The following is a 12397-nucleotide window of genomic DNA, read 5'->3' on the forward strand; positions in this document are numbered from 1 at the left end:
TATCTTCTGTGTCTGTGTTAATTGGTTTCCCTTTTCTTTGTTGAAGAGGGTCTGTGCAATCCTTCTGCCTAGTCCGCCATCTTGCCGGAACCATCAATTTTTTTTATTATTCATTACTTTTATATAGAGCCTCTGTGAAATGAAACTACTGACCCACTGCCAGTGGGTTTGCCAATCAGAGTTTGATTAGCTGTGTTGCCTGATATATTTTATGTCTGCTAACAGAGACAGTATTTCATTTATGAGTCTAAGTTGGATGGATCACCCCAAGACCCATTCAGAAGCCTTCAGTGGACTTGATTCTCCACCTGTAGCCAAGGATTTAAACCCCTTTAACAAGTTTCTTCTGGTAGCCTAGTGCCTAGGGCATGTGACTGCTAACCAGCAGGCTGGCAGTTCAAACCCACCAGCCACTCCTTGGAAGGAAGGTTGGGAGATCTACTTCCATAGTGGTACTGCCTCAGAAACCTAGGGTGGGGTCGCTATGAGTCGGGTCTGACTTGACGGCACATAACAACAACAGCCTTATAATTGGTGGTGTTGGGCTGCTAACCAAAAGGAAGGTAGTTTGAACTCATCCAGAGGCACCCTGGAAGAAAGACCTGGTGATCTGCTTCCAAAAGGTCACAGCCAGGAAAATTCTACGGAGAACAGTTCTACTCTGACACCCAAGGGGTTGCCATAAGTCAGAATCAATTTGATGGCAACTAGCTTGGTGGTTTTCTTGGTTTAACCTCATAGTTTAGTTGGGAATAGGGACAAGTAAGCAAGTAATTACTAACGGGTGTTTAGATGCCATGTTAGAGGAAATATAGGACACATGGGTGAGGCTTTCAGGAAAGATTTCCCAAAGGTGGTGACAGTTAAGTAAGCTGGGGTCGAGAAGTTTACCTAGGGTGAAGAAGGGGATGAAAAGTTATTCCAAGTAGAAGGAACAGCCCATTTCAAGTCTTAGAGGAGAGAAAGAGAATGATGAACTTAAGGAACTGAAATAAGTTTAATGTGGCAGTAAATAAGAATTTAGAGAGTGGTAAAGGATTATTGGGAGCTCTGGTAGCATAGTGCCTAAGGCACTTGACTGCTAACCAGAAGGCTGGCGGTTCAAACCCACCAGCCACTCCTGGGAAGGAAGATGGGGCAGTCTACTTCCCTAGTAATACTGCCTCCTAGTGATACTGCCTCAGAAACCCAAGGAGGGGTCACTATGAATCAGGTCCCACTGGATGGTACATAACAACAACAACAACAAAGGATTATTACATGCTGGAAAAGTGGGCAGTAATCACATTACCTTTTAAAATCTTTGCACTTTATCTTAAGGGTGATCAGAAGTCTTGGAGGGTGTGATATTTGACAAGAGACATTTTTAAAAGGACTCAGGTTACAGAGTGGAGTAGTTTAAAGAGAGAAGACTGGAGGCAGGAAGACAAACTGGATGCCATTGGAATCATTCAGCTCAGAGATGATGATGATGACAAGGACTGTGGTAGTACCTGTGAAGGTAGAGAAACGTGAACAAATTGTGTCGTTGTTGTTAGGTGCCATCGAGTCGTCTCTGACGTATAGCGACCCTGTGTACAACAGAGCAAAACACTGCCCAGTCCTGTGCCAGCCCCACAATCCTTGCTAATCCTGAGCCCATCATTGCAACCACTCTGTCAATCCATCTTGTTGAGAACCTTCCCCTTTTTCATTGACCCTCCACTTTACTAAGCCTGACATTTTTCTCCAGGGAATGGTCCCTTCTGACAACATGACCAAAGTGTGTGAGATGAAGTCTGGCCATTCTTGCTTCCAAGGAGCATTCTGGCTGCACTTCTTCCAGGACAGATTTGATAGTTCTTTTAGCAAATCCACCAGCTGCTCCACAGGAGAAAGATAAGGCATTCTACTTCCTAAAAGATTTACAGCCTTAGAAATCCCATGGGACAGTTCTACTTTGTCCTATAGGGTAACTATGAGTCAGAATTGACTCAATGGCAGTGGATTTAGGGTTTTTTTTTTTTTTTTTTTTTTGAGGTGGGAGGAGTAGTAGGATATCCAAGAGCTGCCTAGGTAGGAAGCAGAGGAAGGAAGAGTATGACCCCAAAGGAGACTGAGAGAAGGAGCTACCAAAGAACAGAGGGGGAAGTCATAGAAGCAAAGGAGTCAGATTGTTCAACAAGGAACAGTTGGTCAACAAATCAAGTAGGCTAAGATTTAAGAGCCAAGAGATCATTGTGACTTTATGAGAGTACTTTTAATGGAGTGAAGGGGGCAGAAGTCCGACTGAAATGTGCTGAGAACAGGAGGTAAAGTTGAAAGAGTAAATATAGATAGCTCTTGGATACATTTTATTAGCAATAGAGAAAAGAAAAAGAGGGTGCTGGCTGAAGTGGGATATAATGTGGAGGAGGGTATGTGTGCAGTTCTGCCTCTCCCATAGACTCCAAGTTCTTGAGAGTAGGATGATGTCCTATTAGTCTGTGTTAGTTGTATATTGCAGTGGGCATCAGTGGTTCAGAGGTAGAATTCTCACCTTCCATGCTGGAGACCAGCGCACCTCATGTGCAGCCAGCATTCATCTGTCAGTGGAGGCTTGCGTGTAGCTATGATATTGAACAGGTTTTAGGAGAGTTTTTAGACTAAGATAGACTAGTAAGAAAGGCCTAGCAATCTACTTCCAAAAATCAGTCATTGAAAACCCTATGGATCACAGTGATCGGGTCCTGTTGTGCATAGGGATCACCATGAGTCAGGGGCTGACTTAACAGCAGCTAACAACAACCATATGTGTTGCCTCTTGTTCATCGGGTAGTGCAAATTCCAGATACGAATCCCCCGAGGGCATTTATCTTTGTACCCAGTGCTTAGCCTATAATATTTAATAGTGTGTGATTATTGAATGAATGAGAAAACAAATGTCTTATTTTTTCCTCGTTGAATTAAATAAAATAATCTTCTTTTCCCTTATAGATTAAGCACATGATGGCTTTCATTGAACAAGAAGCCAATGAGAAGGCAGAAGAAATAGATGCAAAGGTGAGATTCTGTTTTCTAGTGTTGAGAAGTTATCGTAGTTTCATGTTGTTTTGCTTTGTTAAACAATATTATAAGTAAACTTGTTTAATAGCAAACTACATGGAACTATAAGAATGTAAGTATTTTTAATGTTAAAAAAATAAATTTTCCCTTCTAATTGTTTCTGATTGACAATTAGTGTCCTGCCATTTTATGATAGGGATTGAAAAGTAATGGATTGGTTAATTTTCTCATGGAATCCAAACATCAGAAATTTAGCATCTGTGAGTAATTGTGGTAGTTGGTTAGGGAAAGGTATAGTATTTTTTTATTTTTTATTTTTTTTAATTAATCTGTGCTCATTCCAAAAAGAAGATGGCTTGGAAGTATGTAAGGGATAAAATGAAAGCGTGTCTTGAAGGTGACGTTCATTCAGTTTAAAATTTTTGATATTTCCAGTTGCACATTATCTACACCATTTTACATTCCTCAATAATGTATCAAATTTTCCCTAGGTGTTGTCATAACAGGCATTTTAAAAAACTTGCTATTAAAATATGGTTATGTGTTGTTTATTTTATTGTCATGGTCCTTTTAATTTTTTCTGTTTTAATCATGTTTGTTACTTACCATAATAGCCTTAATGTTGTATGGGCATGGTATTCCAGGACTAAAACTTTGAACTATTTGACTAATTTATCATTCAAGAAAGAAAAGTTTGTTTTGCCTTTCACTAGCATAAAACAGTTGACAGGCTGTTACTTAGTATTGCTTTGATGCTCATAGACTCGTTGCAGTATTAATTCCTTTATTTCTTTTTGGATGACCGGTAGAAATTTATTTCAGCTGGTGTCTTATGCTGGGTTCTCTGGAAAAGCAAAATCGGTAAAGCGCATAAATGCATAGAGAGAGAGATTGATCGACTGATAGATCTCAAAGAAATGGCTCATGCAGTTATGGAAGCTGTCACATCCCAAAATCTGTGGGTTACACATCAGGCTAGAGGCTTTTCCTGACTTGTGTGGTTGCAGGGACTGATGAACCCAGGTGGCAGGACAGATGACATGCTATTGGCTTACAGGGCAACAGAAGCTGGCAGATCCCAGAGTCAGGCGATGAGATGACAGGCTGCTAACTCAAGTCCCAAGAACCAAGGTCAGATGCAGGTCACAGCTCCAGGGAAACTCTTCCTTACATCAGAGTAATAGTGTGACTTGAATCATACCCTCTCTTTTGAGGCTGTGACTCAAGATAAACACCATGTTAATCTACCTCATTAACATATAGAGGCTAGGATTTATAGCACCTAAAATGGAGGATAACTACATCAGACACAAAATGGAGAATAAATATATCAGATTACAAAATGGAGGACAACCACACAATATTGGGAATCATGGCCTACTTGACACATAACATCATAGCTAGTATAAATGCATTCTTATTTATTCTTGACCTTGTATTACACTGTCATCTGTACTCATTTCCAATGTTCGTTATAGATATAAGCTGTTAGTCATTTAAGATGTGAAAGCTTAAGTACCTGTGCCAGACATTAAACACCCAAATCAACAATTGTAGCTAATTTTTTCAAAATTACAATGTCTTACTGCTTGAAAGTTGTGGGAGAGTAACTGTTCAATAATTTGTACTAATAAAACTAATAAGTTTTTATAATTTATAATTTTAAAAAGTCTGTCACAGTTATCTTGTTTATTCAATGTATGAAGAAAGAACACTATTTTTATTTCAGTTTACAAGGGAAGACGCTAAGGCTTAGATTACTTGACTCAACAAATTTCATAGGCAGTAACCCAGATCTTCTAAACTCTAAATTCTGTGTTCTTTTTATTCCCTTACGAGTAAGCAAATGGATTAAATTTAGAGTACCCATAGTGGCTAAGGCACTTGACTGCTCACCAGAAGGCTGGCGGTTCAAACCCACCAGCCACTCCTCGGAAGGAAGATGGGGCAATCTACTTCCGTCGTGATACTGCCTCGGAAACCCAAGGAGGGGTCGCTATGAGTCAGGTCTGACTCCACGGCACATAACAACAACAACAACAATACTTTTTTTCATGAGCGTAATTAATCTTCTGTCAGATTGTATCCTTTGTAACCTTTGTTGCTGGCTGCTATAATGCTTGATCAAATTTTTAGTTTTCTGGCTCATTGTTTATGATGGCAGTTGCTGGTCTTTACTTTTAATAAATTAGAAGTAATCTTTGAAGACAAGAGTCACAGTATATTCCCTATTTTAGATGTGAAATAAGGTGATCATGTACAAATGCCCCTGATTACCAGCTCCTTAAAAATACTCAAAAGAACTGAAAGCAGGAACAGAAACAGATCTTATACACCAGTGTTCATTGCAGCATCATTCACAGTAGCCTAAAGATGGAAACAGTCTAATGTCCATCAACAGATGAATCTTGAAGACATCATGCTGAGTAAAATAGGCTATAAAAGGGCATCATATTGTATGATTACACTTTTGTGGAATATCTAGAAGGGCCATGTATACAGACTGAGGTTGGTAAGTGGTTACCAGGGGCAGGAGAGAGGGAAAGGAAAAGGGAGACTTACTGCTTAGGGAACACTGAGCTTCTGCTATGGGAGATGGAAACATTTGGAGGTGGGTAATGAGGATGGTTGCACAGCATTATGAACACAACGTCATTGAATTGTACATGTGAAGAATGTTGAGATGGAAAATGGTATGTTACGTACGTATTTACCACAGTTTTTAAAACTGTGAAATGAAATGAATTCATAGGAATTAATTCCTTGGTAGGCAGAAGAAGAGTTCAACATTGAGAAGGGTCGTCTTGTGCAAACCCAAAGATTGAAGATTATGGAATACTATGAGAAGAAAGAAAAGCAGATTGAACAGCAAAAGAAAATGTAAGTAGTCTTTGTCACAGTATTAAGCTAAAGACTTTCAGAGGTGTGTGGGTAAGAGGACAAAGCAGGAGCTTGGGAGTTGGACAGATAGCATTGAGGTCTTGACCACTGTTTCTCTGACTTTGGGTAAGTTGCTTAACTGTGAAAATGGAAGCCTCACAGGATTATATTGTAATTTCAACTGTAATAACAGATAGAAAATGCTTGTCGTTTGTAAGCACTTTGAAAAGAAGTTGAAAAAGTAGAAAAGTATTTGTCATGTATCAAATCTTCACTGTACTGGATATGAAACTATATATTTATTTTAGTTTTTTATGCTGTATTGATACTATTTGTCTATACTTTTGTAGACAGATGTCCAATTTGATGAATCAAGCAAGACTGAAAGTCCTCAGAGCGAGAGATGACCTTATCACAGTAAGTAATTCCTCCTGTTAGCTGTGAAATTCTGATGAGGCTAGTTAGGGTAGAGAGGTAAGGTAAGATAGGGGCCTTAATATAGGGATCATGAGCACAAGACTAAAGGACTTCACTGTTTTTAATAGAGAGTCATTGAAATAGTTTTGTTTTGTCTTTTTGTGTGTAGGGCTCATGGTGTGAGTGTGTAGGCTAGTAACGGGGAAGAAGTTAAGAAACAAGAAAACTGTTTGGGAAGTATTGCAGTTATCCAAGGAAGAGGGCAGAAACTTACCACTTAATCAAGAAACTCTGGAAGTATTTGAATTATATTCAGGAACCCAAAAGGGATGCCTGTGTTATTCATTGGGATTGTGCTTACTATTTTTTATCCTTGTTTTCTCTTTGCCCAGATTTCTTCATTTACTTGTTTGTATTTTATTAGTTATTTTTTATTTTAGAGTTAAATTTTTTATTTATATTTCTATGTTGTTGTTGTTGTTGTTGTTATGTGCCGTCGAGTCAAACCTGACTCATAGCGACCCCTCCTTGGGTTTCCGAGGCAGTATCACTACGGAAGTAGGATTGCCCAACCTTCCTTCCGAGGAGTGGCTGGTGGGTTTGAACCGCCAGCCCTCTGGTTAGCAGGCAAGTGTCTTATCCACTATGCTACCAGAGCTCCCTATATTTCTATAAGCTGCATTAAATCCTTTTAAATAAGTATATAGTGGTTTAGGTTTTAGAAAGAAATTCTGGTTGTGATGAGTAAATGGAAAAGGAGTCAAGAATGGTTTAGCGGTCTGGGCTGGGCAACTGAATAAGTGAGCAAAGATTAGAAATATAAGAAGAGCAGTTAAGGAATTGTGATAAACCTTTAAGTTTGAATTGCCTTGGGAATCCAGGTGAACCAGTATGAGTGTGGGCCTCAGGGGTGATTGGGACTTATATGTAAGAGAAGAGAGCCAAGTGAACAAAACTGAGAAGCATCAGATTTAATAGGCAAGAAAGTAAGAGACTAGTAAGGAAACAAGTGAGGAAAAAGCAGTTATGTTGGAGGAGAATAAGAAACCAAGAGGAGAAAGTTTGAAGGACAAATTGATAATCTAATGTCGTGTTTAGTGCTTCAGGAAATCACAGTAGAAAGCGTACAGTGATCTTTAGATTTGGCATTGTTATGGACAGAATTAAAGGAGATCCCAACCCAATCCTGTGAATATGACCTTGTCTGGAAGTAGGATCTTTGAAGATATTAATCTATTTTGTGTCCTAATAGGCTGTTAGGATTTTGTTGATAACATTTCTAGGGGTTAAGTTGTTCTGATGGACACCTGAAATTAGAGATTGATCTCTTACCAGCTCTTAATGGTTTCACTGCATTCATATAGAAATTGTAATTCCAAAAATGTCTTGTCAAGGCATGATATTCTGCACAATTTGTTTGAAACTCCTAAAATCCATTTTCTCACCTTTGTTTTCCCCCAATAACATTCTTCTTCACATCGCTCTTGTCATCGCTTTCCATTTCTGATCTCACGCAGAATTATAACCCTTTGTCTTCAGTCTCCAGGTTATTGTGAGGCAATGGAATCTTTGGGGACCAGAAAAATCTTAAAGCTAGTCACATACAATGTAATGAAAAGGGTAATGACCTTATAATTTCTCTAGTGAGTTCCTTTAATAGTAGTTGTCATCTACTATTACAGTTGAAGCAACTACAATTGAAACATCTGTCAGCTTAAATGCATTATCAAGATAAAAGCTGGCCAACAACTGAAAGGAAGTGGAATAGAGCTAACACCAGCATAACCACTAAGATAATCCCACCAATGGGAAAAATGAAGTGATTATCATCTAATGTTTATGTTTAGAAGAAGAAGAGAAATGACTGACCCGTTTGAACATTGTGTTGTTACTTTAAAAGTATTTGGTTTGCTTGACAGGTAAATTTAGCAAAACTTACCTGCTAACTTGTTTCAGGCTTCAGACTGTAATATTTTCCATTACTTGGGCCTTTTCTTTCAATAAATTAAAAAACTTGGTACCGAAGAAGGGTCAGTTCCAACTCATAGTGAACCTATTGGGTTTCAAAGGCTGTAAATCTTGTAAACTGCCCCATGTTTTTTCCACGGAGGAGCTGAACCGTCAGCCTTCTGGTTAGCAACCAAATGTCTCAACCACTACCCCACCACAGCTTCTTTTCCTTTAAATAGGGCCGTGTTAATAAAGGACTCCTATTTTGGGGTCATAATAGGGAAGCAGTAGAGGAGCGTTTTCTATCTCCTTGATTTATTAATAAACTAGAATCTTATAAACTACACTGGTCATTTTAATCGATTTATCAGTTTTATGTGGAATGTAATAAAGAATGATTTTTAAGAAAAAAATTATAGTAAAGACTAAACTTTAACGATTATTTAAAATTGTTATAATACAAAATTCCTGCTTTTTCTCCACTTACCAAGTGGTGTGCTCCATTTAATTTGCTTAAAATGAATTACATATGAATGAAAACACGATTCATTGACCAGTGAACAACATTGGTTTGGGGACAGTGTATGTATTGTAATGTAGAATGAAATGTAAGAAGAAAAAAATGTTTAACCAAGTGTTAAAAGTTTTCTGAAGTAGAAACTTCATGGCCTAATATTTTGAATTCTTGCATTTTACTCTTAAAAAGGTTGACTAGTTTATTTTTGCAATTAGGGAGAGGAGCCCTTTTGTACTTAATTCTCTGCAAATAACTCGCTTTTAGTGTGGTTAGTCTTTCTATGAAAAGCCAGATGGATTATACCATCACTCTGTTATTCTCTCAGTTTCATGTGCCCTGTTGTTGTTAGGCGCTTTCAACTCAATCTCGACTCATAGCAATCTCATGTCACAGAGTAGAATGGCCCCATAGGCTGTTCTTGGCTATGATCTGCAAAAGCAGATAGCCAGGTCTTTGATGAGTGGGTTCCAACCATTAACCCTTCAGTTAGCAGCTGAGTGAACGCTTAACCATTTGTACCACCAGAGTATTCTAGAGACATTATAATGTGCAATGTAAGGATTTTGTTTAGATGTTCAATCCAGTGAAGATAATATTAACATAAAACAGTATGTGAGATATACTATTTTTTAAGCAATCTTTTTATTTAATTTTTTAAAAAATAGAAATTTAGTAGTCTTCATTATAATCTTGAATGACATGGATCCTCAGAACACCTTCACGAAACTGTTGGAAGTTGTCCAGTTACAAATTTTAAAACTTTTGTGGTAGTGCATACTTGTTATTAAAAATAAAATTCATATGAAGATCGTTTTGAACACACACTCTTCATAAGAAATCATGAGTGCATTTGTAGTTCCATTTTCTCATAGCAGATTTGACTTTGAAATCTATTTCCTTGCAAAGTAAGTATGCAGAGGAAGAGGTAGGGCCAGCATTTGTTATTATATATCATATTTAAATACTAGGTGGTGCTATTGAGGTACTTATATCTTTTAAATTTAATTTTTTACATTGGCACTTAAATGAGTACTCCTGTTTTGTTTTTTCTAATCTTGATATACTTTCAGTTGGCAGGTATTAAAATAAATAAACACTTGTTTGAAATGAGATGTGTGAATGGATTTCAGACAAATCCCACTTGGGAAGGAAAGTTTCAGTCATATGACCTGGGGGAGGGTAGAAATGAGTACCAGCTGCCCTTGTGCCTTCCTGGCAGATTGTGCTTGCTAGCCCATCCCTCCCCCATCCTTAGCAACCAGAACTTGACTCGGAGGCAGTATAGAGTTTTGGAGTCAGTCTGGATTTGAGCCCCAGCTCTGTCACTTGCTAATTATGTGTATAAACAAGTCCATAGATCAAAATATCAACAGTGTTTATCTCTAGGAGGCTAGATTACCAATGACTTTAATTTCTTTATGCTAGTTTGTATTTTCTAATTTACTGTGGTGCTGATATATGACAAACTGTTTAATGGCAAACCAATCACATAATCTAACCACTGTTAACTATCTCCTCTACCTCTATATAAGTATCTATCTATAATAAAAATTGTACTATAGCATAAAGAAAATTGAAATCATTGGTAATCCAGCCTCTCAGAGATAACATTGTTGATATTTTGATCTATGGACTTGTTTATATACATAATCTGTTTTTTCCCCCCTAATAAAAACAGAATCATATTTTATAACTATCTCAGTAGCCTGCTTTTCAAATCTGTATCATAAGATCTTTCTGTCAGTCAGTTGTGTAGGTTTCTGAACTGATTTGATACCTAAGCTGTTCTTTTTTTTTCAATGCTTTTTTTTTTTTTCAGTGTTCTCTCCCCTCCCCTCCCACCCCTGACAAACAACAAAGTTTCCCTCCATATATAAACCTTTCCTTGACCCTCCACAACAATGAACTATCTTTGTCCTTCTGTGATTGACTTATTTCACTCAGCATAATATCCTCCAAGTTCATCCATATTATGTGGTGTTTTGCAGACTCTACATTATTCTTTAGTGCTGCATAGCATTCCATTTTGTGTATGTACCATAGTTTGGTCATCCACTCTTCTGCTGATGGGCACGTAGGTTGTTTCCATCTTTTTGCTATTGTAAATAGTGCTGTGATGAACATGAGTGTGCATGTATCTGTTCCTATCTTGGCTCTCACCTCTCTAGGATATATACCTCGTAATGGGATTGCTGGGTCAAATGGTATCTCCAATTCCAGCTTTCTGAGGAATCGCCATATTGCTTTCCACAGTGGTTGTGTCACTTCATGGTCACACAAGCAGTGTATGAGAGTCCCAATCTCTCCACATCCCCACCAGCATTTGTTATTTTCTGTCTCATTGAACCTTGCCATCAGTGCTGGGGCGAGACGGTATATCTCATTGTTGTTTTGATTTACATCTCTCTGATGGCCAGTGATTGTGAGCATTTTTTCATGTATTAGCTCCTATTCATGTCTTCTGCCCATTTTTCATTTGGATTGTTAATTCCTTTGGTGTTGAGGCGTTGGAGTTTTCCATCAATCTTAGAGATAAGTCCCTTGCCAGATATGTAATTATCAGCAAATATGAATTTGTTGCTGTCATTTTTGTCATGTGCTTTTTCATTGTGTCAATTTTTTTGTTCCATATAATTTCCTATGCTGAGCCCGTTTTGTTTATGAATCATGTTATCACTTCTTTCATTGCTATTTAATATTTGCTGAATATTTATGTTGGTCCACTTTTTTATTTTGATGTGAAGTTTTATCATTTTTCTTTGAGGTTACCATGTGATTTATAGTTTTCTTCCCAAGTTTAGAACAGTCCATTCTATCTTGTAATTGTCTTGACTTCCCTACCATCTAGAAGTTCTGTAACGACACAGATTTTTTTCCCTCTTTTTGATTTGTAGTTGTCCTCATTTGTCAGTTGGTATCTCTGGTTCCCTGTTTACAATCTTGTAGGCTTATAAATTGGATACTTCCATAGCTGGGTTGGTTTCCATAGATGGGTTATATTATCATGTGTATTAATGATCAGTTGTTGTTGTTGCTTCTCTGTCCAAAGGGCTCCCTTTAGCATCTCTTGTAAGGTTGGTCTGGTTTTAACAAATTCCTTTCATTTCTGCTTATCTGGAAATGTTCTAATTTCACCATCATATTTGAGGGAAAAGTTTACTGGGTACATAATTCTCGGTTGGAAATTTTTCTCTTTCAGTGTTTTATATATATCATCCCACTGTCTTCTCACCTGCATGGTTTCTGTCAAGAAATCCAAGCTTAGTCTTACTGGTTGCCCCTTGTAGGTAACTTTTCATTTTTCCTGTGCTGCTCTCAGGATTCTTTCTTTGTCTTTGGTTTTGGCGAGTTTGATGATGATATGTCTTGGTGTTTTTCTCTTGGGATCTATCCTGTTTGGAGTTCGTTGGATTTCATGAATGGATATATTCTCATCTTTCATCATATCAGGGAAGTTCTCCTCCAACAAATCTTGGATAATTTTCTCAGTGGTTTCATTTTTCTCTTCCTGTTCTGGAATTCCAGTGACACATAGGTTATTCCTTTTGATGGTATCCCACATGAACCTTAGGCTTTCTTCATTTTGTTTTGATCTTTTTTCTGATTGAT

General features: G+C 37.8%; 1 protein-coding gene across 1 annotated transcript in view; it reads left to right on the forward strand.

Annotated features, from left to right (window-relative positions):
* Nucleotides 1-12397, forward strand: part of ATP6V1E1 (ATPase H+ transporting V1 subunit E1) — a 33397-nt gene that overhangs the window by 14308 nt on the left and 6692 nt on the right. The window contains exons 2-4 of the mRNA XM_007937022.2: nt 2956-3021; nt 5795-5904; nt 6255-6321. Of these exons, the coding sequence (XP_007935213.1) occupies nt 2956-3021; nt 5795-5904; nt 6255-6321 (243 nt within the window). The remainder of the gene's footprint in view (nt 1-2955; nt 3022-5794; nt 5905-6254; nt 6322-12397) is intronic.

Source organism: Orycteropus afer, unplaced genomic scaffold, assembly GCF_000298275.1.
Source record: "Orycteropus afer afer isolate SDZICR_OR568_19922 unplaced genomic scaffold, OryAfe1.0 scaffold00040, whole genome shotgun sequence".
Classification (NCBI taxonomy): Eukaryota; Metazoa; Chordata; class Mammalia; order Tubulidentata; family Orycteropodidae; genus Orycteropus; species Orycteropus afer.